The sequence below is a fragment of the Urocitellus parryii genome, unplaced genomic scaffold (assembly GCF_045843805.1).
Source record: "Urocitellus parryii isolate mUroPar1 unplaced genomic scaffold, mUroPar1.hap1 Scaffold_692, whole genome shotgun sequence".
NCBI classification, from domain to species: Eukaryota; Metazoa; Chordata; class Mammalia; order Rodentia; family Sciuridae; genus Urocitellus; species Urocitellus parryii.
This window is the reverse complement of record NW_027554131.1, coordinates 25,539-52,962: the sequence shown is the minus strand read 5'-3', so window position 1 is coordinate 52,962 and position 27,424 is coordinate 25,539. Positions and strand designations below refer to the sequence as shown.

Below are 27,424 nucleotides of genomic sequence, written 5' to 3'. Positions count from 1 at the left end.
ATAAAACAATGTCAAAATTGTGTGACATTTTTGCCACAAGTTAATCTTGGAGTCAATCCTAGAGGACTGATACCTAACCATATTTGGCAGATGGACGTCACACACTTGCCAGAATTTGGAAAATTAAAATATTTACATGTTACAGTTGATACTTCTTCTGGATTTTTGATGGGCTCCCTTCATCCCGGAGAAAAAACTAAAGATGTTATAGCTCATTGCTTACAAAATTTTGCCACTGTGGGTGTTCCTAAACAGTTAAAAACCGATAACGGTCCTGGTTACATCTCCAAGTCTTTTAAACAATTTTGCTCATCATTTGGCATTACTCATATAACAGGAATCCCATACAACCCACAGGGACAAGGCATAGTTGAAAGAGCTCATCAAACTATAAAAATGTACTTATTAAAGCAAAGGGAGGGAATTAGTAAGGGGTATATATGCCCCAAAGATAAACTTAAAATAACCCTTTTTACTCTAAACTTTCTAAATTTGGATTCATCAGGACTTAGTGCTGCGGAAAGACATATGTATCCGAAAAATGTACAGAAGCCTAAGGTACTTTGGAAAGATATTCTAACAGGACAATGGAAAGGTCCGGACCCAGTAATAGTCTGGAGTCGGGGCTCCGTCTGTGTTTTTCCACAGGAGGAACAGCAACCAATTTGGATTCCAGAGAGATTAACTAAAACAATTTCTACAGAAAAAGAAGATGATTTGACTCAAATCCATAACAGCTGATATCCAGAGTTCCAGCCTGGCTATTCTTGCATCTGTGACAGTGATTTACCACGGTGCCTTTTTCAATATCTATTTTATTATTTGCATTTTTCCCACATCATAAAGTTCTATTTTATTTTATTTTATTTTATTTTACCTTATTTTTTAAGCTCATACAAACCTAGGTTAATGTTTTTCTGATCAGTTTTATTTTTTTTTGACTGTGTTTTATTTATTTATTTATTTTAACTGTAAAGTTTTTAAACATTGCAATGGAGATTTCACCTAGCTATAGCTACAAGGCCTTTATTTACTATTGTCTTATATGTTCTATGTTATGTATGCTGTTTTGTGTTGTATGTCTGTATGTGTGTATGTCCATATTTCATTTATAAGGAGCGCTCATGTATATATAGATACAAGTATTCAAAAAAAAAAATTTAGTCACGTGACTTATATGGTTTAATTTACTTTAGGTAAACAGCTGTTATTAAATTTTGTTTTTAAAGGTGGTTAACAGATATGTTTGTTTACTTTCACCTTTCCTTTTCATTATATTTCATAATTCTGTTCAGGATAATGTCTCTTTAGCAACATGGCCATAATTCCCATCTCCATCCCAGTGCCAGTGAAGACTAAGACCAAACTACAACTTTTATGATAGCTATCACTATAAACTGTATAAATTGATACATCAATCAAAATAACTCAATAAGACTGCTCAATCAAGGACTTAATTTACTTTGGGAGGAAATGGACATATTGATAGACTCCTCCAATTTGAACTGCTCAATCAAGGACTTAATTTACCTTGGGAGGAAATGGACATATTGATAGACTCCTCCACTTTGAACTGCTTACACAACTTGCCTGGACTATGTATCACCTGTATGCATTGTGCTCTATTTGTTGATACAGCGAACTGGTAGTGCTAAATATCTTAGCCGATGTGTCACCAGTGTTTCCAAAGGAGCCGTCAATTGGCTTGGTGTCGTGGCAATTCTGCGTCTTTCTCCCTTCTGCTAGTGATGGTCTGATTTTGGGGGCCAACAGAGGTGAGGCAAGAACCTCACCCCCCCACTGGAACCAAGGTTAAATTTGGGGGCCAACAGAGGTGAGGCAAGAACCTCACCCCCCCACTGGTGCATAGGCCTATTACACAGGTATGGCTATATACTGGACCGGTAGTCAGTGACGGGTATGATTCGGTTACAGTGGTATCAACCTAAGCCAGGAGACTGACGCAATAAGGTCAGTTTTCCCATGACGGGTAAGAACCATATGTGAATTGGACATACCTAACAGGCACGGTCCCTAGCCACATTTGCCTGTTGTTTATTTAAACAGTAGGGGGCAGATGTTAGGAGCCACAGCAAAAATATTGATACAGGCACCTTTGGATTTTATGACCGCCAGCCAGCAATTCACATTCATATGGTAATTGGACTCATGCTGTCTAGCTGGGCCCATTTTCAGGACTCAGGTTACTCATGTCACTCTTGTAATGGGAGAGTTCCCATTGGTTGGGAAAGGATGGTAGGAGGGTGTTCTGGGGGAAGGGGAACCCCCCCCCCCCCCCCCCGGCTCAGGTAGAACACACACGTGGCGGACCCACCTGTTAGGGGACGCACACGGCCTCTCTCTAAATAAAACTTTGTCTCAGTTTGACTGGCTTGTGTTCTTGTGCCCAACCGGGTTGCAAGATTGCAAGCCCGCGTGCACTGACAGCTCAGCAGGGAATCGCTCAGCAGGGGTGCCGCAGGCAGTGTTCGGCAGCAGGAGCGGGACTCAGCCGGCCCGGGACCGGGCAGTTTGCGGCAATGAAGTAAAGTTTTCTTTGAAAAATGCTTGATAAATAGTACTTCAGAATTGATAGTAGCCACAAAAAAATGATTGAAAAGGGCGGTGTGTAGGTATGTAATAAATAAATCACAGTGAGCATGAACACAGATGTGTAGTGGCGGGTGGGGTACATATACAACACCTATAGGCTCTGGTTAGAAATTGTCAGACGATACATTAGTCAAATATTGTATCTTTTTTATAATCATTTATATTAACCATTAGACATTAATTGTTATCTACTAAAAGTTTTATTTTAGTGAGAAAAATATTTTTAAAATCTCAGTTTTTGTTTAAAGAATCTTTATACTTAAAACATAATAACTTTATATATCAACCAGACAATTGTAAGGTATGGTCACATACTTAAGGGATTAATTATAGAAATTACTTTATTATGAAATCTACCAAGTTATTCTGGTGAGTATGCATACTGATACCTAGTGTTTTGTAAGCTACAACACACTTTGTACTGTGTATTACAAGTTGTTAGAGAATTACACTTGCAGCTATTGACAAGTAACATTACTTAGACTTTATACTATTTCTGCAATGAAAGTAAATAAAGACTTGAGAAAATTGTCCAAATTCATAATTAAATGAATGCTTGCAGTATCACATTCCAATATTTTTCAAGTTACTTCTTACCTATATTTTATGCTATTTTTGAGGCTAGAGATTGGTTATTCCTTAATAAAAATATAAGTGTGTGTTATAATTAGCAAAATATTTTTTTAACTTCTAGAAAATATATATGGATATATCGTACTATATACTATATATGATATAATATAAAAAATCAAGTTGATTGGCATATGCATATGCATATATGAAAAAGCTTAAGCATTATTTTAACATATATTACAATGAACAAAGAATTGTCCTAATGATTTTCAATTTGAAAACAAAATATTGATTCTTCTTGTACGATTTGAAATAAGAAGAGTTGAGGAAAACCCTCATAGTGTAGATGACTGCAGTGAACTTTGTGCTAGAGAAGACTCCAAAGTTATGAAAAACAGAACAGAGATTAGGCTGTGACTATATAATACAAAGCAGAGAGCAGAGGGACCCAACAGTCTACACTTCACAGCAGAAATTCAATTAATAAAAGTTACATACCCAAAATTTTTCTTTCTTCTGTTGTGCTCCTCTCAGTATGCCCCATCTACAAATAATAATAATAGGCATTAGTGTTGTTATGAATGTTTTCTTTGTATGCAGTTTATTGTCATTTAACTTTCATTTGCCCCACTCTGTTTTAAATGAAGATGTTATCATTGCCTTATGGAAAGTCTTTGTATAACTTTCCTCTTTATTCTAACATCATTTATGTGCACATAGAAGATTCATCTATATCCAAATACTTTGAAATATAATTCATTGACCAAAAGAGAGATGTCCTAAGGCAATGGGGTACAGTGATTTTCAAGTACTTAAATATTGCCCCCTCTCTATCTAGCCCTCTGAAATGCTATCCTAAAAGAAATAAACAAAAAGAAATCTTCAACACTACTGATGAAAATCATAATGGAAATGTAGATAATTGTAGATTAGGAACTTTATATAAAATATTTATATTCATGTATTCTTTAATTAACTGGTAATATGCCAAATTTATATATCCATCAGTATATATGTGTGACTATTGAAACTTATGTTTCCAGTATTAATTCATTTCCTTTTTGTTTTTTCCAGGTACTGGGAATTGAACTTGGGTGCTTTACCACTGATCCTTTTTATTTTGAAAAAGTGTTTTTTGCTAAGCTGGCTCAACTTGGGATCCTTCTGCATTAACTTCCCAAGTTACTGGGATGTACCTTCCCTTCATGCCTGACAGTACTGGTCCATTGTCAGTGTAGCATATAACAGTTCATAAGGAACCTAAACTTTTAATATTTAATTCTATTAACAGAGTTAATGGACATTTGTCCAAAATCACATAGTAGGAAATGTTGGGCCAGGAACCCAATGTTCTTGTTAACATATTATATTGCTCTTTTCCTTATGTAATCTCCAACTGCAGTATGTCCTAAACAACACTGGTTTTAATAGAGAAAGCACATTGAGTACCACTTTCATGGAGTTTGAAGTATTGTGAGAATATAATTAATTCTGCCATTTGTCATCTCATTACCTATTCTTAATATCCCAAATCCCATCATCAGAGTTCCTTTGCACTAAACTATGACCCACCATTACACTACAACCATTCCTAGGGAAAATAAACAAGGAGAGAAATGAATTACAGTAGATGGGGTAGAGAGTGAAGATGGGAGGGGAGGGGAGGGGGGATAGTAGAGGATAGGAAAGGTAGCAGAATACAACAGTTACTAATAGGGCATTATGTAAAAATGTGGATGTGTAACCGATGTGATTATGCAATCTGTATTTGGGGTAAAATTGGGAGTTCATAACCAACTTGAATCTAATGTATGAAATATGATATGTCAAGAGCTTTGTAATGTTTTGAACAACCAATAAAAAAAGAGATACACTTAAAATGTATTTTTCAATATGTCAGTTTGCTGAAGTATGTCTTTGATGGAATTTGGAATAGAAAGATGGTATTATAGCAAAAAGTTACTTTCTAAAGATGACAGGAGGTCTTCTGAATCCTTTATCATAAAAGCAAAATAGACAAAAAAGTGATAGGATGGGAAAACTCTAAAGACAAACTTTGCACAAATTTCTTTTGTCTTGTTTCTGATACAGAGTGGTAACTGCACTGATCACATTTCTTTTTGTGCTTTACTACACTGTTCAAAATGTTCTGGGCAGCTTGTGTAAGTCGGGTTTGGTTCAATTTTCAAAACCAATTCATAGTTTTATAAGTGATTTACATTTTTGCAACTTTTCTTTAAAAACTCATTACCACTGGAAAAAATTTGATCAATCATAATATAAGTGCCCCCAAATGTTCAAAGCCCATTGCCTATTTGAATTAGTAGACCACATCTGAAATCTTCAATTACTTATTTTCTATTTATTTATAAAACAACTTTCAATATAATTTCCAAGATCTTTACTAGTCAAACTTTCTTTTCAGATGATCTGGATGATCTTTCCAGGTGATCTCATACAAAGCCATTTGCATAAAATATAAAATCCAAGGCTAAATCAGAACCATCTACAGAATCATTCAGTGCTGAGATTATACACACAGGGCAGAGACCTCATATTATCTGAGATTCCAACAAAAACGGTAAGAAGTTATGGAAAGTCCTGCTTAAACCACTATGAAGACTCCTACTAAGAAAGATCTCTCAATTAAGAAACAGCTATCCAAGCAAGACAAGCTTGGCCCAATTATGAAGCCTTGGTCTAAAGGGAAGAATAGCAACTGAGACTCCAATTTCTTGTCTATCACTCAGAGCTGTCCAAGCTCAGCTCCCACATTGGACTTGACTAAGGTAGGACTTGGGAAAGGACTCAAAGACTTGTCATTAGAAACTAAAAGAGCTATTTCACTAAATACTGTATTTTGTGGAACACTTTTAATAACACTCAAATAAAGGATAAACCAAAAGTGATCAATGTTTCTTTCCCTCCTTGTAAGACTGTTCAAACTTCTTGAACTCTAGTGTACCGAGAGTGAAGTACAAGAGGACAAAATAGTATTTAATAGAGGAAAGAGGAAAAAAATGAACAAGAAAAATATACCATAGAATAAGTGCTGCATTTACAAATATAACCATTTGATATAATCCCAGGGACCCTAAAAAATATTGAGATAATATTTAAGGGATGAAGAGTCACAATATCATATGGGCTTAAGATTCAGCAACATGAAAACCAGACATAATTCCTCTATCAACAAATTAAACAAAACATTTCATCACAAAGGGGAAGAAGTATTTTGTAACATACTTGTGTAATTTTTTTTTTAATTTTAGGATTAATAAATAAGTTCTATGTGAAATAAATTGTCTTAGTTCAGGGGCTTTTAAGAAATATGAACTTCTTTCCACATGCCAACATATTCATTATGTTTCCATATAATTCATTGTGATTATCTAAAAATATTTTTGATGATGTAAAATACTGCAATAATTCCTATCTTACAAATCTATCAACTCTTTTCCAGAAGCATGTTTATTATAACTTTAAAGTGCTTATAAAACTAATTTATTTTTAAAATAATTTTATTTTTAAAACTTTTTATTCATGCATATAATTTATGCAAAATAGTGAGTTTTGTTATGTCATATTTGTGCATGCCTATGACAATTTGGGCAATTCTATTCCCCAGTATTTCCCCCTTTCTCTCTCCTCCTGCCTCTCCAATTTTCTTGCTCTATTCTACTGGTTTTCCTTCTATTTTCACAAAATCCCTCCACTTTTTTTTTCTCTCTAGCTTTCATCAACAAAAGAAAACATACACACTTCTCTGAGTCTTGCTTATTTCCCTTAACATAATGCTCTCAAGTTCTGTCCATTTCCCTGAAAATCACATAATCTTGTTTTTTATGGCAGAATAATAATTCTTTTTTATACATACCACGTTTTCTTTAACCATTCATCTGTTGATGAACACCTATATGGGTTCCATAATTTGATTATTATGGATATTGTTGCTATAACATGGGAACGCATATATTTCAAAATAATTCTTCAATTCTTTTGGATAGATTCTGAGGAGTGTATAGCATACAGTACTTTCATTTTTTTTTTGTTTTTAAAATAATCACCATACCACTTTCCATAGGAGCTGTAATAATTTACATCCCAATGACCATGTGGGTTCCCTTTTTCTTGTATTCTCACCAGCATTTATTGAACAATACACTCATTTTAAACTAAGAAAGAACATCAGGATTCAGATTATTATAAACCTTTTCAAAATGGACAACAAAATAAGTTAGTCAAATATTCAACTAGAAGTGAGAGAAGAAAAGGAAAGTAAGGCAGTTGAATGAATTTAATAGTTTTAGAGATTTGCTTGTAAAAGAAACATTTAAAAAAAAGAGTGTTAACCATTATGCAAAATTCAAATAGGAAAAACATACCACAAACAGAAAAAAATATCACTATAGAAGACATTGTTCAGTTCACCTATGTTATAGTATCTGGGTGAAATGACAAGCAAGATCCATTCATCACAGAGTTTAACATTTGCACTACGACCCTCGACTATCACTTCTGTCTCTCATCTTCTGAAGACAGTTCCTAAGATGGTAAACAAGTATCTCAGAATTACATTGGGGTGTTGTAAAGAAATAAACCTGTGGATGGTTTTCTAAATATCCCATGCTCTGAAAGACTAGGAAAAGTCACTTTGTCCTAAATGATTTCCTTTTGGTATTATAGAAAAATTTATGTGGTTCAAACCTTTATTCAAATAAGCTTGACTAGTGCAAAACAAGATTGCTTATTCACTTTAGAAGAAAATTTATATTTTCTTAATCTGTGGAAAACATTTTTTCTTAATATACTTATGTATGTTTCTGAATTGTGGACTTTTACTGACATTTATACCATTGGGCTGAAAATTCTAGAAATACACATATATTTCCCCAATCTCCACTTTTAAATCAATGACTATCTTTGTGGACATAATTTTTTTTGTTACATTTATATTCGATATAAAAAATAACTATTTCTCTTTATATATACCTACTAATTTTAAGAATTGTATACAAACGAGTTCAGATAGACTAGCACCTTATTTGACTGAGATTATTTCCATAACCTTGCTAAGTAGGTTCACCAGCTTGAGAGATCTTAACACTGACTTTTCTTGCCTGAAGGGAATCCAATTAATTTGAATTTTATACTATTTTTTTTAATTTTTTCTACCTCATCAAGTTCAATGTTTTCAACTATTCAAGATTTATTAATATATCCTTTCTCTCAAAATTGAGGAACGCTTTGGGAAAAGCTGGTTTTGAAAAAAATCTGGGCAGGTCTTAGCCCATGTACCACATTCCAGGAGTGTCTTCTGGCCCTCTTTTCCCCCTGCACTTAGATGCAGGTACATCACCTCAGTGCCTGTGTCCATCAGGTTTTATCTTGCTCCTCACTTTTGAATACCTAAAAAACAGAATTCTATTTTATAATATGAAAAGCCTTTAAGGAAAGACTTTTCCTTGAAGTTCCTCAAGTAAAGCCTTACAGTACCTAAAAAGAATGATATAAGGTTTTGTATTTCTAAGGTTATTGATGTTTTTATGCCCATTCCCTTTAAAAGAGACATTTTTAGACAACAACATTAAGTGATACTAAACTTCTTAAAATCCCATTTTAAGCTATGTCTAGATAGTAAAATGATCAGAACAGAATAATTAATTGGGGTGAGATTTTAAAAGATAGATTTTTCTCCCCTTTGATTTTTGTAGATTTTACCATCGAGGCCCATATACCCGGTGATAGTAAGATTAAACATAAGAGATAGCTGAAGATAAAATTTTATTGAAATAATATTTACATTCCCATACATATCCCTTAGAAGGGAACACAGAATGTCTTATGAATTTTATCCATTAATTTCTGCCTTTATTCAACAAAGTATAATTTATTCCAGAAAAGATACATATTTTCCCTTCAAGAAGCAGAGTATCTCATGAGAGTGATGCTGGGAAATAGAAAATAAACACAAATACAAATAATTAGAATTCACACAAGCATGTTTTATAAATGTCCACAGGTGTAGATGAATATACGAACTGTGCTGATGGCAAAGATAACTTCCTTCACAGATCTGAGTAGAAGCTTTTTGGATTGAAATGGGAGTGTAGAATTTGAGGAATGATAGGTGCAAAGTCATAAGAGAGGCATGCAAAACCCCATCTCAGAATGTTTTAGGAGCAGCACTTGGTCCTGTGTGGAGCAACAATGGCAGAAGCAGGAAGTGAAGTGAGAAGAGCTGTGTAACTCAACTGGAAAGAACATCCAGGGCCACCAAGCTCAGAGCTTACAATCTTGTGAGTAAGAGTCACCCAGCTATGGGATGGAACACAATCCAGAAGTGCTTTGAGAAGGGCAACTCTGGTATTAGTGTGAAGCATGGATTTGGGGAAGGGGAGAATAGAAGCAAAGGAGGAATATGTAGTTCAAGCAAAAAGTAAAGAAGTTCTGCTTAAGACTATAAAACCCTTATAGCAAATATTGTTTATTCTTTTGACAGCTTTATTCCCAACACTAGAATAGTGACTCTCAACATTTGTCTCTAAATAGATATTGAACTGGTAAATTAAAGTATGTTGGCAATGTGAATGAAGAAAAAGCCAAACATTTAAGAAATACTTAGGAAATAAAAGTGATGGAATTTGTTGATTAGTTTACATGGGCAAGAAAGGAGAAGAAAGCATCAAGGGCTACCCAAAGTTTCAAGGTGAAATTAGTAGGTCTGTCTAATGTGCAGTAGTTGAGGTGAACTTCACCTTGCACAGAGACATGTTCCTGACAATCAGGATGTCTTAACATTGCCAAAGACTGAAATTAAAAATTTGCTTCACCTTCTGTTGAGTTCTTTCTAGTGGTGGTGGTTTTACATATTAACCTTTAAATGGAGGCATTTCAGGATCACTGACAAGGAATTCAGCTAAGGGAATTCATCAAAGAACCAAGGAAAGTTGACTGTTAAAAGAAATTCAGAAAGAGACATTCTGCACAGTGAAAAATTCTTTTGTAATGAGAATAATTATTTTTTCCAACTTATGTATCAAAATCACATTGCTTAAGTATTGAGATCCTTACAGTAAATCTCACATCCAAGAATCTGAAGTTGTAAGAATAAGGGAAAAAAAGTTTTATTTTATTTCTACAGTAGGTATATCACTTTGTAGCAGAATCACCCAGACAAAACTGTTGCAATGTCTCTGAAAATATGCTATTTCTGGGGTCCTAGCACATGCCCAATAGACTTGAAAACAAGAATTTCAATTTATGTTTTCTTTGTAGGCCAATTCTGTATTAGCAAATATAGACTCAAACAGATAAACACAAAGTCTATAGATAATGTACACATAAAGAAAATTTATGTAGTAGAGTCTAACTGAACAGGAAATTTTGGAGTAAATAGGGAAGAAATACACCAGAGAGCTTGATGTCAAACCGCAACACTTTTTATTAAGGAAATTAATGTTACATAGGAAATAAGTATAAAGAGACAGGCTTTGGGTCAATAACAATAATATAATACTCTGGACATAATATTTTGCTTTCAGAGGTAAGACTGAAGATAGAATCTCAGCTCCCTGTGCATAAAGATTTTAAAGATAACTGCAGTAAGAATGAGGCAGAGATATTCAGGCTTTTATTTCCTTATGAATATTCTACCAGAGATGCTTAGAAACTTCATTTTAAAAGCTGTTCATGCCTAGTGAGTGTGGCAGTGTTGAAAATGATAAGGAGCTATCAAAAAGTGCTAATTAATGCTAGATCAAAGATGAATGGAAATAGACTTCACAGGAAAGAAAAGAGAAATGAGAGCATTCCTTGCACCCCAAAATTTATTTTCTACTTAAGTAAAACATAAATCAAACCAAAGTTCACTAACTCTAAGATTGAGTTCATTTATTGGTATGTTCTGCCAAGAAAATACAAATTCTATCATAGATTTGAGAAGCAGATGTAGATTTTGGAAAGATTGTTTTTGCATAAAATATTGCAAGTTATTATGTATATCTAATATTAATTAATCATCCAACCAACACTCTGGAGTGCCTACATATTAAATGTTCTGCCATATCTAATACATCAAGAAGCAAAAACTTCACGTTTCATATCATCTGTAATTTGTCCTATCAAAAGAAATATAGAGAAAATTGATGAAAGGTGATACCTTAAGTATCACCTTAAGTGGTACCTTACCAAGAGAATCATTAAAGAAGCACTTCAGCCTTTTGATGTTAGGAATATTAATTACGTTTTTTATATTCTTATAGAATTGTAGCACTGGAAGGAGACTCAGAGATCATGGTATACTCCAGGAAATGTTCAATAGAATAAATCACAATTAATGATAATTAACTAGGGTAATGTCTTCTGAAGAGCTTCTGTAATGCAGAACTTTAGCCCGTTTATATTAGGACTAGACATGGCTCAAAGAATCTTAGCACTAGAAGGAGGCTCAGAGGTTATAGTGTACTCTGTGATTTGGCTAACTATGGCTTACAGCCTATATCTGGCCCAATGTCTAGCTTTCCTAAATAATATTTTATGGAATCTATCCTCATTCATTTAAATATTATGTCTGATGATGGCATAATTGAATACAGTAAGACCATATAACCCACACAATTAATCTGACTGTAATCTAATTTTTTTATTTCACAGAAGAGGGAATGAGGCCCCAAAAGAGTAGTACCATTCCAAGACTGTGTGGTCAAATGGCTAAATTCTCACAGGTGTCTGAGAAGCAAGTAATAGCACAGCAATCAAAAGTAGGAACTGAGGAAGGAAGGAAAGAGTGAAAACATTTCTGGCTATAATAAGGAAGAAAAGTACAATGGGTTTTCAATAATTTGTAGAAAATGACTCTGAGAAATGAGGACACATCTAACATGAGCATGAAATAGTGTAAGGAGTTGGCCTCATGAACTCATAGAGAAGTGATAAGAGTTTGGAAGGAAGAGGGTTGCAGTTGGTCATAGGAAGATAAAGCTGGTGATATGGTGAGAGGCTGGGGCTACAAATAGAATCATATTATCTAAGATCATGAAAGAGACAGGTGTTGTGGCTCAGTGGTAGAGCACTTGCCTAGCATATGTGAGACACTGGGTTCAATCCTCAGCACCACATAGAAGTAAATAAATAAAATAAAGTTATATAAAAAAGATCATGAGAAATTACATCGAATTTCCCAAAGAAAAAATTTCCTCCTATAGTCACATTTTTCTTTTCATTATTGTCCTTACCTATCTACCTACATTCTCATAGTAAGCTAGACAATAAATACATAAATAAATGATAAATTGAAAAAAATGTAAAAGAATATCATATCATAGATAAGTCCTCATTAATACAATAATTAAAATCACTTCTATTTTGTACTTTTAAAAATAATCTTGAATGAAAATAGAAGTACTAAAGAAAAAACATGGAGAAAGCATGAATTCAAATTTTTTTTAAGTGTATAATGAGCAGCCTATGATGTGACAGATTTACTATCCCATCTAATTCTCACCACAAGGCAGTGAGGAAAGCATTATGATATCAATGGAACTGCTGAGAAAACTGAGATGTAGAGAGTAAGTAACCTCCCAGGGATCACCCAGAGAGGACACAACTACATTTAAATCTGAGCTTGACTCCAGTTCCCTCCTATTTTCTGCTGTATAGCATTTCTTCACAATCAAGATTAGTCAGCTCTTAACCTGGAGCAAAAAGATCTCTCTCTCTCTCTCTCTCTCTCTCTCTCTCTCTCTCTCTCTCTCTCTCTCTCCTCTCTCTCTCTCTCTCACACACACACACACACACAGTTTTGTAAACCATATTTTTCTAAGAATGACTTTTATAACACTCCTACCATACCTTTCCCTAAATTAAAATAAACCTTTTTCCTTTTGCAATGGTTGCTTTTTTGTTTAGTTGTGTTGTACCGTGTCAAAGACAGTTAGTTCATAGTAATAGGGGTGACAGAGTAGAACACAGCTGGTCCTTGTTAGAGATAACAAATCAGTGAAAGAACAAAGTCAAACAAGAGAAAACAAGTGGAACATAAACTGTCCTGTCAATTTGATTCAGTACTGACAGACAAGAGAGGATTCAATCATCACTCAAATACAACAAAAATAAAACCCATTTATCAGTTCAATGTCCCACTCCACATCTACTTTCATGTCAGTACCTTCACATCAAGAGATCCCAGCAGCCCTAGGGGACCTCCCAATGACTTCTCTAGGTGACTGACTGATAGCTGCATCAAGTCAATGGGTCATAGTTTATTTTCTTTTATATTATTTATTAAGGCTCTTCATATTATTCACCTCTGTATTTCTAGCACCTAACAATACCTAACATCATTGCTCAATAAAATTTATTAAAAGTTTGAGTTGAAAATCAATGTGAGAAGTATCTACGTGAATTAAATGATCACATCTTTTTTCACCCTCCACGAAGGTTCAAATATTTTTGGAAGCCATTCAACATAATAGCCAAAAAATTTTCTTAGCCTTTATATAATTATAACAATAGTTTTTTTTTTTCCTTCCCCTTCCATCAAGTAAGATCAATACACACAATATGGAAATATGTGAGTGTCAAAAAAACCCATATAAAAAATTGAATTTTTCAGGATTTAAGGTATAAATAAAGTAATTTTCATATACAGTTATAACAACACATACAAATTCAAAGGTTTAGTAAGAAGAGCTGTCATTTTTCTTTATTTTTCTGCAGACTTCCATGTCAGCAGGCTCAAAGAACATTTTCCAGTTCCTTTTTTACTTGGCTTCTCAGTATGATTACACACTACTAACCGTTCCTACATTTTCAGAACACTTTTTCTCCCAGGAGTGAGTAACATAAAATCATCTGGTTTTCTTCTTTCCCTGACTGGCCATTTCTCCTCAGTTCGCTTTGTCAGCTACATACACTTTCTTCACTTGACCTCTAGATGTAGGGTTTCTTCAAGCTTTGGTCCTGAACTCTCCCTTTATATTTCCATGTTCTTTCCCATGGGCCATCCTCCACTTCCACAACTTTACTGCCATCGAAATGCTGACCATTTTTCAGTGGTTTGGCTTTGGTTGCTAAAAGTTCAATGTTTTTTACTCCAAAGAATATACATAGTTGTTTACCTGATATTTTCATTTGGATACCTCCCCAAATCTCAAACTCAATATATCTAAATTAAACTCTTGGTTCTCCTTCTATATTTATGATCTCCATATCAATAAATGACACATCTGTTGTGCAACTTGCTGTGCATGAACAATACTTGAGAAAAACAGAATTACATGCATACTTCTTGATTACTGTAAAGACAATCTATCTTGAATCAAGAATGAACACACAGTTGAGGATTAAACCTTGGAAACATCCAACTTAAAGGGGAAAAGAACAATTACTCTTCTATTCCAATTGGTGAGTTCTAGAAGTTTTGGGCAATTTAATAAGCCTAAAGAAAAGATTATTTTTAATGTTTTAACATGTACAATAGCATATTTCTGCATATAACAATACTCAAATTTATTTTTCTTTTCTCAATTTACTCTCAATATGGTCTTTTGATTAGCTAAAACTAAAGGCTTTAAATTTTTCTTCTGTGAATCACTGCATGTGGGAAGATAAATAACCAAGCAAATGAAGAGAAATTGTGTTAGGTGACCTGCTTACAACCTGTTTGCCAACCAAAGAACTCATGATTCACATCTGAATCTTAGCAATATTGTATATTGCAAAAGTTCTTGAATTTATGGGATATCTTGTAAATTATGAAAATAAGAACTTTAAATTCAATAAAGTCAAAGATCGACTTTGTTACTTTTTTACATCATACAATAATAATCATTATTTTAAATATATATATCTACATAAAATTTATATTTCATTTAATATACTATTTTATATAGGTTTCAAATGCATGATGCAAAAATACAAAACTTCAAATAAAACAAATATATTTCAAACCAGTTTTCTCTCAAGAATGTTTAGTAAGGGAGCTTAATTAGCTATGCATACCTCCCATTAGGAAGAAAAGTGTAGGAAAGTACTAAGTATGTGCAGTTGAAAGACACCACAGTACTCAAATTAAATGTTTTGCATTGTCTATACTAATCATCACACATTCATTTGCATTTGCTAAATAAGCATAGTAAAAGTGTTCATTCAGCTGTCTTAGACTTCCTTGTGCATCATAAACATCTAATTAAAACATCTGCTCAAATTTTACCAATTTGCCAGTGGTTAAACATAGCATAGCAGGGAAATGCAGGCTTAGTATTAAGTTATTATTCAAAAAGACAGAGGGGGAAAATGATGAATGGGGAAGAACAAGTGTTGGCCCTAATAAACTGTGTCAGATAATTGTGTAATCACCCTTATTAATGCCTTCTGCTCCCTGAATCCTTGAGATTTATGTCTGTAGAAAATGTGGGGAAATACATCATCGGAACTTCAGTTATAAAGTATTAGTTTGATGCTATTTTAGGGGGCAAGTATTTTTATAGATAGATACATGGATGATGACAGATGGATGATGAAGATAGATATGATGGATCAATCAATCAAAGGTTTATGGTAACAAAGTAGTATGACAACATGATTAGGAACCTACTGTAGACAATCATGGCTTTCAGTCACGCAATAAGGCCGTCTCCTCATCCTGTAAAATATTACTTACTTATTATTGCCTGATTATTTTTCTCATAAATATTTTAAAAAACAACACCAATAAGAAAAGGATATTAAATAAAATCAAAAAGACTAGAATTACTACAGCCTCTAGCCCAATTATTTTTCTATTTTCTCTAAATCCCTAAATCCTCTCCTTTTATACCTTATTAAGCTTTCTGTCATTTTAGTAGCACATCAACTTCTGTGTCCTAGCCACTTTTTTTCTGACTCTTTAAGGCAGCCAGCTAGAAAACCATCAGTATTGGATGAACTCAATTCCCTGTCTTTTCATGTCCAGCTGCACAGTTGGCCCCACTGCAGAAAGCACACACCAGAGGGCAGAGTGGCACTGCTGCCACTGCATGGCAGGCCTTGGGGTTCCTCTGGTCTCCTCCCTCTCCTGAACATCTAGATGGCCACTGAAAATCCTCTTTATTTCAGCAAAATTCTGACAAAGCATACCTCTCACCACCTCTTCCTTCTACAGGTAACCTCAGCTTTTACTTCCTGGATAGATAAATGACACAATGTGATAGGAATCTTCATCAATATACCTCATCCTAAATGCTAAGACTTTGTCATCTAACCTCACCTTCTATCCCAGTACAGAAGAGTCACCACATAGTCCCTTACAGGGTCCATTTCTACACATACTCTTTGAATTCCAACCCTTACAGCCTTGCAGATTTCAAAGAAATCTCACACTGACTACTTTTCTTTCTATTATTCTTTTCTGTAACTTTCCTGGCCTCTGCTACTCTGTCTTCTGCACACATCATTTTGTGGTCCATCATTAAATACTGGATTTTCTCATGACTTGATCTCAACTATGATTCTGTTTAATCTCATCCATCTTTAAACCTTATATCCCCTGGCCTTGAGATCAAATGTATCTATCTGCTTGTTCTGTCATTCACTTGTGTTTGGAATGGGGGTGCTGGGAATCTAAACCAAGACTTCATGCGTGCTAGGTAGGAGCTTTACCACTGAACTACATCCCCAGTCCTCATCTCATGTCTCAAAGTAATCCTCAAGTCATCAGGCCCAATAGTGCACTCCTTCCCTATCACCTTGTATGTGGACACCACTCCTCATCCAATTTATGAAACTATGATTCTAAGGGTGAACCATCTTAGACTCTTCCCTTATCATGCTCCATTATAGCCTCACATGATGTCCACTAGCTTTTCTTCTTAACTATTTCTTGCTCTATCCATATGTCCCAAACTTTTTCACCATTTTACTCAGCCCAAAATATTATTAGTTATTTAGGGTATCAAAAGTTACCTCTTTTTATTACACTTTTTATAGTCGGAGTAATATTTTTAAAATGCAATAAAGTTCAAGCCACCTTCCTACCTAAAAAGTTTAATAACTTCCTGTTATTCCTTAGATTATTAATCAAATACTTAATATCCTTCACTGAAATCTTTATAATGGCCTCCAAATTTTTGCCTCCTGAGTTTCAGCAAACACAAACTTGTTCACAAAATGTCTACATTATAGTCTCAGGGCCTTGAAACCATCTGTTCCCTTTGTTTTTATGCAATTCAAAAAATCTCAGCTCAAACTTTATTTCTTTTTATCTTTCCTTTATAAAAGGTCTCATAATTTCACATTTTTATGTGTTTTTATTTAGTGTCTAGTACTCAGCATTGTACCAGGAACACTGTGGATTAGCTTTTAATATTTGTTGGGCATACAAAAAAGAATGACTTAGAAATCATTCTATTATGCCCAATTTGAAGTCATATAATGGATTTATATCAAAGTTTACATAAATTTCTGATTCACATTTTGATGATTCACTTAAACCAGATTTCTTCACAGTAATTATTGGAAACATAACCAATTTATATCATTTTGCAACAGTATTTTTTAATGTATTTGCTGGGGGTATTTGATTCAAATTTTTTTAAAACTGTAATCATTATCCAAATTATACTTGGAAATATTTCTTTGTTATTCTTTGGCTTTTCTAACATTTGTTTACCTTCTGGCCTACACCTCACAATAGTTGGTCTCCTCTCTCCTTGAGTAACTATTCAGTATTCATATGTAAAATAGATGAACATCAAAAAAAGTTAATATTTTAGAAATACACATAAATTTCAGTATAAGGACTTTGGCCATTATAAAATAACATAGTTTTCAAGTTACACATCTCGGAAAATTGGGAATGGAATCACCATTTGACCCAGGTATCTCTCTCCTCAGTTTATACGCAAAGGACTGAAAAACAGCATACTACAGGGACACAGCCACATCAATGTTTACAGCAGCATAATTCACAACAGCTAAACTGTGGAACCAATCTAGATGCCCTTCAATAGATGAATAAATAAAAAAATGTGGCATATATACACAGTGGATTATTACTCAGCAATAAAAGAGAATAAAATCATGGCATTTTCAGGTAAATGAATGGAGTTAGAGAAGTGAAATTAGCCAATCCCAAAAAACCAAATGCCAAATGTTTTCTTTGATATAAGGAGGCTGATTCATAGTGGGATACAGAGCAGGAACATGGGAGGAATAGAGGAACTCTAGATAGGGCAGAGGAGTGGGAGGGGATTGGAGGGGGTATAAGGTTAGAAATGATGGTGGAATGTGATGATCATTATTACCCAAAGTACAGGTATGAAGACATTAATTGGTGTGAATATACTTTGTATACAACCAGAGATATGAAAAATTGTGGTCTACATGTGTAATAAGAATTGTAATGCATTTTGCTGTCATCTACATGTGTAATAAGAATTGTAATGTATTTCGCTGTCATGTATAAATTTTTTAAAAATAAAAAAAATACACATCAATCAGTAGCATATAAATTTGATTACGACCAGGATGTTTGTCTATTTTATTCATGGACTTACCCCAGTCCCTAAAACAATACCTGACACACACATACATACTCAATACTTACTGAATAAAACATTATTTAACATGATGAAAATAGTCTTTAAATTATTTTATTTTTCTTTCTTAGTGACATGTGGAGTAATTTTCAACTCTATTCCATGAGCAGGGATCACAATATAAAGAAAAGTCAATGTTTATCCCAATTACATCCCTTAATATTCTAAAATTTTGACCTGCTGAATTTACTCATTTGAATTCCAGCAGGGATTCTTGAGAATCATATGCAAAACAAAAGGAACTTATGCAATACTTTATCAACTTCAGACTTGGTGGTTAAGTAAAACTCAGAATGTTGGATGGACAGGAACATAGAATAGATTGTGATGGGCATAAAGATGTAGGATATGATCATAATATAGGGAATAGCAGCTTTGATGAGCTTTTCAAATGTTGATTATAAAACAAATTTTTTCATGTCTTACAATTAAAACAGTTTAATAAATAATATTTTCTTCATATTAGTGTATAAAAGTCTCAAAATATGTGGGTTTTTATTCAATTAAATGCTTCTATAAATATAGCATCTATAATTAGGATGGACAGAGGTTTTGGAGAAAAGAGAAAGGATGGCAATAAGGAGTAAGCCAGGAATTACAAGTTTGCATCCTGTGCAGTTTACCCCCATCCTGTGCTTTATGGATGTGGGAATATATACCCAGAGCATAAAGCTGTATCAACTTATGGTGGAATCAGTTGTGGATGTATCTGCCTCATTCTCTAAACTCCTTAAGATTAAGGCTAAATATTAATCCTCCTTGTGTTCCCCAGTGTTGGGCACTTGATAAAAGCTTAAATTCATCTCCTTTTTTCTTCCCAAGTTCAAACCTAATAGCTTTGTCTTCTCCAGAAAGGGCAGAAAACAATTTGTTGAGATAAATTTGTCAGGCACTTCATAGGAGTATACTAAGTTCTTTGATAAGGAACATTAACCTCCTTGAGCTATTTGATTATGCTCTAATTCACTGATGCATTAATTTCCTGAATGCAGTAATTACCAAATATGGAATTGTTAATGGGAAAATAAATGAAAATCTACTGCTCTGGAGCACATAACAGTGCCCAGGTGACAAAAAAAAAAAATTTGAAAAAAACTAGATATATCCCCCCAAAGCGATTTCCCTACTGACAAGGTTAGCCTCATTAATTGTCATGTTGTGAGGCAAATTTATAAAGATCCCAATTTTCTAGGAGTTTTTGAAAGTAAATGTAAAAAACACTACTACAATTGATACACTGGATACGAGGAATATAGAAACAATGGCAGAGAGATTAAATGCAAACAGATTTATATCATTTTCAAACTCAGCATTAATGAATATAAGAGTAGAGTGAAGAAAATATGACTAGCATGACTACATAGGTGGTAGAGATGACCAAGGATCGGTTTGGGTTTGAATAAACCAAGAGAGGCTCCATGTCAGTGTTGTAATTTAGAGAATTTGTGGAATGATAGGAAAAATTATATCCATCACCTAATGTTTAGTGGAAATTATTTTCTAGATTAAGAACATTACTGAGAAAACAAAAATTAATTATGAAACATATATCAGGAGTTTGGAAAAATGCAACTTTCAGACTGATAAAAAATGAAATCAAAGTAGAGTTGAATTTTCAGGTACCAGTCACAGTATGAAGAAGTTTCATTCCATTTATCTTCCTGAAAAGTCACTGATCAATTAAGAGCCGAAAAATGAAACAAGTTTCAAATCCTCAATATCTTTTGTTTCTATCTTTAATGAATCATGCAGCAGACATAATCATAAAACCTAACTTTGAGAAATAATAGAAAAACTCATTTTGTACTGTACCAAAAAATAAGAATTGGTGGTGAGAGATGGCACTCACCACTATCCTCTCCCTCTACCTCTGGACCTAAAGAGAAAAAAATTCTCCCATTAAAATATGTAAGACATTCCAGAAATTCTTTTCAAGCTATTCTCAAGGACCATTTTCAGGCTATGACAATGAGATGCCATAACCCATTTGCACTACCCATGTTGGCTAATTGAGAAAGAAATCACAGGGAAGCTGGTTGCACCAAAAGAGTCCCAACCAGCCTTTCAGAGGTAATGACTGAAAGAGGACACAGGGTGAAGTGAAAAGGAAGGCAAAGAATAGCACATGGCAGCAGATTCCTGCAGGAGGGTTATTATAAGTCCCACCAAGCCTTCCGAGTTATAATGAAGGACCAAATATTTCCAGAACAAAAGCAAGGGTCCATCTGTTGAGTTTGGGTTCAACATATACAACCTTGAATCAAAGCTGAGGAGTTCATCAGCTCTTTCCAACTACTACCTACTCTACTTTTGAAGAAATAGTTACCCTACTTAAAGATGAATAAAAACAAAGGAGAACTATCACAAAATACAAGCTAAAAAAATTAATTTGTTGAATAGAAAAAGCATTAAGTATATTATGGTTTCCCCCATGCATTAGGTGATTTGGCAACATCTGTGAGTAAGTAAAAACATCTGCTCTTTGGAGCTTCATTCTAGTACTAGAGATAGATGGTAAATGATCAACGTTAAAAGATAATTAAATTATACACTGTGTTAGAAAGCGATGACTATGTGACCATTTAGAAAAATAGTGCAAGTGAAGGAGTTCAGGATTGCTGGAGCAGAGAAAAAGTAGCAGATTAAATAGGAAATTCAGAGAGAGGGCTATACTGAGAAGTGAGATCTGAGCAGAGGTGAGATGGAGGCAGAGAAACTAAGGAATTGAATATACGGTAGGAGAGCATTTTAAGTAAGATCCTGAGTGAGGTGGGTGTTGCTGACACGGTACAGAACTACTAAAGTAGGCAGAACAAGTTACAGGGGAGTAGAAGCTGAGATCATAAAGTTGATGCGGGTGGGAGTAGGTTCTCAGATCATGTAGACCATGGTAAAAATCTTGACTTTTACACTGAAGGAAATGGGAAATCATGTAGTGTTCTGAGCAAAGGAGTGACAAGACCTGAGTAAAGTTTTAACAGGAAAATCATTGTTTCTATGTTGAAAATAGACTGCCAGAGGGAAGAGGTAAATGAAGAAAGACCTGCTAGAAGTGACTTCAGAAATCCAGGTACAAAATATTGACTAATGGTGACTCAGGCACCGCAGTGGAGGTTCAGAGGGAAAAAATGGTTGGCTTCTGGAATCAAAAGTTAAAAGTTAGTTGTGAGGAAAAGAATAAAGGACAACTCCAGGGTTTCTCACCAGAGCATAGGGAAATATGGAGTTGTCATCGACTAAAATGGAAAAAAATGATGCTATTTCACAAGGATAAAGGGATAATTGGGAGTTCTGTTTTAGAAGTGCTAAGTTTGAAGCATCTCTTTCCCTAATAATGTGCATGCAGGTTTGAGATATTAAATAGACCTGGGAACATGTAAATTTGGAATTCAGGAGACAAGTCCTGGTTAGAAATATAATTCAGTTGGTGCTAGCTTCTATATGGTGCTTAAAGCCAGGATGAGTTTGGAACTGATAAATTCACCAGATTATATGAGTAAGGACAGAAAGGAGGGAAGGACAAAGACCCAAGACCAGGGCATCCCAGCACTGTGAAGCACAGATATATAGGAAAAGAAAAAATATTGCATTAGCAAAAGACACTGAGAAGTTGTAGACAACAAGGAAAAACCATATGGGGGGATGGGCAACTCTGGAACCTGTTAAAATCTGGATTTTTAACAAGGTGTAGGCCATTGAGAACCTCGAAATAATTGTTTGAGAAGAGGAAAATAAGGGATAGTGAGAAAGTAATTGGGAGGTTTAACAAAGAATTGGAGAAGTGTTAAAAGAAAGTGAGTACAGGCTAATCTTGCAAGGTGTTTGCTGTAAGAAGAGAATAAATGAAGTACGGAAAAGGTGAAGTCAAAAGAAAAGGAGCTTTTTCTTCTTCTAATCTAAGAAACACCAGCATGTAATAACATAAATAAAACTGATTACAGAGAAGAAAAAGGAGAAATTGTCTCTGCATAGCTGAGAGGGACTAGGGTACAATATGCAAAGAAAAATTCAGACTGGAGTGAGGATGGATCAATTATGTAAAAGGTAGAAGAATGATTATGAGGGAGTATGTACTGGTGGTGGCATTTATGTTTCCAGGAAGTGTTTTCTGATTGCTTCAGTCTTTTCAGGGAAATAGAACACGAGGTTATCATGAAGAACAAGAGGCGGGGAGGTGTTGGGAGATTCAAGGAAAAAGAACAAGTTGTGAGATAATCACCTAAAGAGTAGGAGAATAAACAAAATAGTCATTCAGAACATGATTAACCGATAGTATTAGACACCTACTTGAAATGTGTCATTATAAATTAAAGTGAATCAACATAGTTGCAAGTTTTATCAAATATGATCAGATGCAGGTACAAAACAGATTGATTCAAATTGAATCCAGAATTGAAGTCTGGAAGCTAATTTATGTCAAACAAGGGACAAGAGTCCAGGGCATGTGTGGAAGGGGAGAGTGAAGATTCACTGTAGGATTTTAACCAGGTAAGGAAGACTATGTGGGCATGAAGGAGAAGAGAAAAAAATAGCGCTGAAGGTAAATGGAATAATAACACATTGCAAGCATATGAAGAAATGTTGGGGTCACAGGAGAAGAGTGTTATGTGTAGAAAAATAGGAAGTGCTAGAGATGAAATGCACATATTTGTGATTAAATTTCTATAAAGAATGCAGGAAGAAGATATATTCCATTCTTGTATAAATATATCAAAATATATTCTACTGTCATGTATAACTAAAATATATATATTTAGTTAAATGCACTTGTTCCATTCAACTTAAGAAAGCTAGGTACCAGGAACTGCCATAGGACTCTAAAATGGTGTGACTATGCAGAATAGACCTAATAAAATGAAAAAGGGAAACACCCATCACTTGAAAGAATGTTGAAAAGCTACCATTTTTATATATTGCTAATGAAAACATTAGCAAAAATTTCCTTCTTATAAAATTTTAATACTCTAGTACCCTATTTTCACATGAAAATTTTTTCTTTTTCTTTCTTTCTTTTTCTTTTTTCCTTTCTTTCTTTCTGTTGTCTTTATTTTCCTTATTGTTATTTAACTAGGATATAGATAAAAGTATTCCAAATTTTCAATAGAGGTTATCTCTAGATGGCAAAATCATATATCACATATCTTTTCTCCTAGCTTTTGTTTTTTAAATCAATATCCTACATGAAGTACTGTATTTTTCAATTCTAAGACATATATTTTCACATTCCTGAATCAAGACAAGTCATAGATTTTTGGATCCTTGATTAAAGACATGTGATAATTCTGTAATTGAAAGACTGGAGTATTTTAAATAAGTGAGAACTGAGGGTTAAGGAGACACCTGACGGATAGATTGTCAATATACCTTAGAATTATAATCAGGTTTCCAAAATCAGTAGAAGATAACAATTTTGTTGTAGGTGAGGTTGTTTTCTGCAGGCTTAGTAAATTTTGGGGGAATGACAAGCTCAACTAAGAATGAAATTATTTACAAAAAAGGAAAGATGAAGAGAGAGAGAGTTTTGGATGGAAACAAACAAAACTTTTCTGTAACATTTTCTTCGAATTAGAGTGAGATATTTTGAGAACAAATTTGCAAACTGAGACACAATCAGAATGAGACTGAGAAGGTTCAGTGGGGAAGTGTTTTTTTGGGGGGTGGGGTGAATTGGTTTTATAATGGTCTGTCTTTCAGGCCCTATTTGTGAAATTATTTATCCCTGAGACCCAACCACCAAACAAAATTATAAACTTTGTTTCTTGCCCTTGCATAGGTGAATATATTTTACTTTCAAATTTGATCACTGCAATTTCCTCAATTCTCATATAAATATTTTTAAAAACCTTATATCAAGCTAAAGATGACCTTACCCTCTCTTGCTACTTAATAACTAACATTTGTAACTCCATTAAAAATTTTCTCCCTTGATTATAATACACTTCAGAATTGCACCTTCTCCTTGATTATGTCAGATATAAGAATTTACTCCAATAATATATTTCAAAGGGAAATCCATTCCCTTATCCTTAGAACAGATTCTTAAGAACATATTCACAAGTGGGAAGCAGGAGATGATCATCTTTCCTAGAATATTGAGTTAGGCTTCCATGATCTTCTTTTTTAATTTATTCTTAGATATACATGATAGTAGAGTGTATTTTCTTGACATAATATATACACAGGGAGAATAACCTATTCTAATTAGGATCCCATTCTTTTGGTTGTACATAATGTGAAATTTCACTGGTCATGTATTCACATTTGAACATAGGAAAATTATGTCTGATTTATTCCACTCTTTTTAAAATAATGACAAAATAATGGCCAGGTTTGGATAATTTTTCAATTGGTAAAATAATCTCTCTCACAAAGGGGAATTCCAGTATCTAAATACCTTAAGTATTATTATGTTCAGTTTCATTTTCCATAAATGTACCAATAGCTTCTAAATAACAAAGCTTTTAAGAATTTAAGAAGACTTTAAGTAATTAGAGAAATGCAAATCAAAATTACTCTAAGATTTCACCTCACTCCAGTCAGAATGGCAGCTATTATGCATACAAATAACAATAAGTGCTGGCAAGGATGTGGGGGAAAGGGTCCATTCATACACTGCTGGTGGGGCTGCAAATTGGGGCAGCCAATATGGAAAGCAGTATGGAGATTTCTTGGAAAATTGGGAATGGAACCACCATTTGACCCAGCTCTCTCTCTCCTCGGTCTACACCCAAAGGACTTAAAAACAACATACTACAGGGACACAGCCACATCAATGTTTATAGCAGCACAATTCACAATAGCTAAACTGTGGAACCAACCTAGATGCCCTTCAATGGATGAATGGATAAAAAAATAATGTGGCATATATACACAATGGAATATTTCTCAGCAATAAAAAAGGACAAAATCATGGCATTAGCAGGTAAATGAATGGAGTTAGAGAAGATAATGCTAAGTGAATTTAGCCAATCCCCAAAAAACAAATGAGGAATGTTTTCTCTGATATAAGTAGGCTGATTCATAGTTGGGTAGAATGGGGAAGCATGGAAGGAATAGATAAAATCTAGATAAGGCAGAGGGGTTGGAGGTGAAGGGAGGGGGTATGGGGTTAGAAATGATAGTGGAATGGGATGGACATTATTATCCAAAGTACATGTATGAAGACACAAATGGTGTGAATATACTTTGTATAAAACAAGAGATATGAAAAAATGTGCTGTATATAAGTAATAAGGATTGTAATGCATTACACTGCCATCTATAAATTTTAAAAAATTAATTTAAAAAAAGAAAAAGGAACTGCCTTACCCAGTAAGTTTGACTGCATGTGTCCGAAATTTTCGATATTTTTCTGATTCTTCATTTGTGCTGGTAACATGTCTATATATCCCTGTCTTATAGTGAAAGAAATCCTCATGGACTTGCATTATGGCTAAAATAAAACCCAACAGGAGAATGGCAGAGTTTTAAAAAAATCATCTTTAAAAGTCTCCAGAAATTCTACCAAAACAATGAATGAATAAATTTCAAGGAGCTAAATCTATGAAGAGATTGTTTAATTCCCTCATAATTTTCTTTTCTACTTAATTGATTGATTATAATACTTTCCTATTCTCTTATAAACAAGTTTTACTTACTTAGAACATTACTTGACTACACATTATACCTTTAAATGCCACTCAAGCCTTATTCAACAAAGGCACTGTTACCAGAAATGGAGCCCCTTGCAGGGAAGGGCCACTGCAGTAGATCAATGATTGCTATTTCTCCACTAATGTTGTACTTCACCACAACCTTCTCAAAATCCCAATTAAGCTAGCAGAGAAAGGTGAGTATAGCAAATTGGGCTTAAAGCAATTTTCCTTAACCCTTACAAATAAATACAAACCTTTCCTTGCAGAGTTTGAACAAAAAGCAAAATCCTGGCAGAAGAATACTCTGACAGGATTTCATCCTCTCTGCTCTACAGAGCTAAGCCAGTGTTGTATTATTTAAAAAGTAGAACTGATGCTTCCTAAAACTCTCCTTCATGCCCTCACCTGCACTATTTCTTTTCTATATTGTATGCCACTTTGTAGAAGGAATTGGACAGTTCAGGGTGAACACTTTAAAGTTCTTTTCCAAAGGATGTGAATTGAAGATTTTCTAATTGGGACTAAATGTATATAGTCTGATAATGATAAACAGTGCTAGTCTATCTTAGTTTGACATGGATTATATTAAAAAAGGGCTAATTTCACTAGCACTTGGTAGATACTAAAATTAAATTCATATTCCAAAGTCAAATATAACTTTTTAAGTTTTCCACTTTTTATTTCATTTTTTAAAGTTCCATTTTTTTTTTCCTGATGCTGTTCAAATAGTCTCAAAAGAGGTAAGGCCTTTTTTATCTACTATAAAACACATTACCATAGGATTTAAAGAATTTATATAACTGTACTCCATGCAGATTTCTACTTTTGTTCTCTTTTCATCACCTATACTTATTTTCAATTGTACAATTTTAGAAGCATGCACAGTTTTATTTATTCAACATTCTATTCTTTTGACATTCTTTTGTACTGAGATGGGGGAAATGCAGAATGTTAAACCAGGCAACAATGAGCACACAATCACATTGCATCTACAGCAAGAGCCAAACAGCTTTCTATCCATTCATA

At 34.1% G+C, this 27,424-nt stretch overlaps 1 protein-coding gene across 1 annotated transcript in view; it reads right to left on the bottom strand.

Moving 5' to 3' along the window:
- The window catches only part of LOC144252937 (tubulointerstitial nephritis antigen-like), a gene marked incomplete at its 5' end in the record, with an annotated part of 65,023 nt that overhangs the window by 13,842 nt on the left and 23,757 nt on the right, over window positions 1-27,424 (bottom strand). The window contains 2 exons of the mRNA XM_077794959.1: window positions 3,685-3,730; window positions 26,073-26,196. Of these exons, the coding sequence (XP_077651085.1) occupies window positions 3,685-3,730; window positions 26,073-26,196 (170 nt within the window). The remainder of the gene's footprint in view (window positions 1-3,684; window positions 3,731-26,072; window positions 26,197-27,424) is intronic.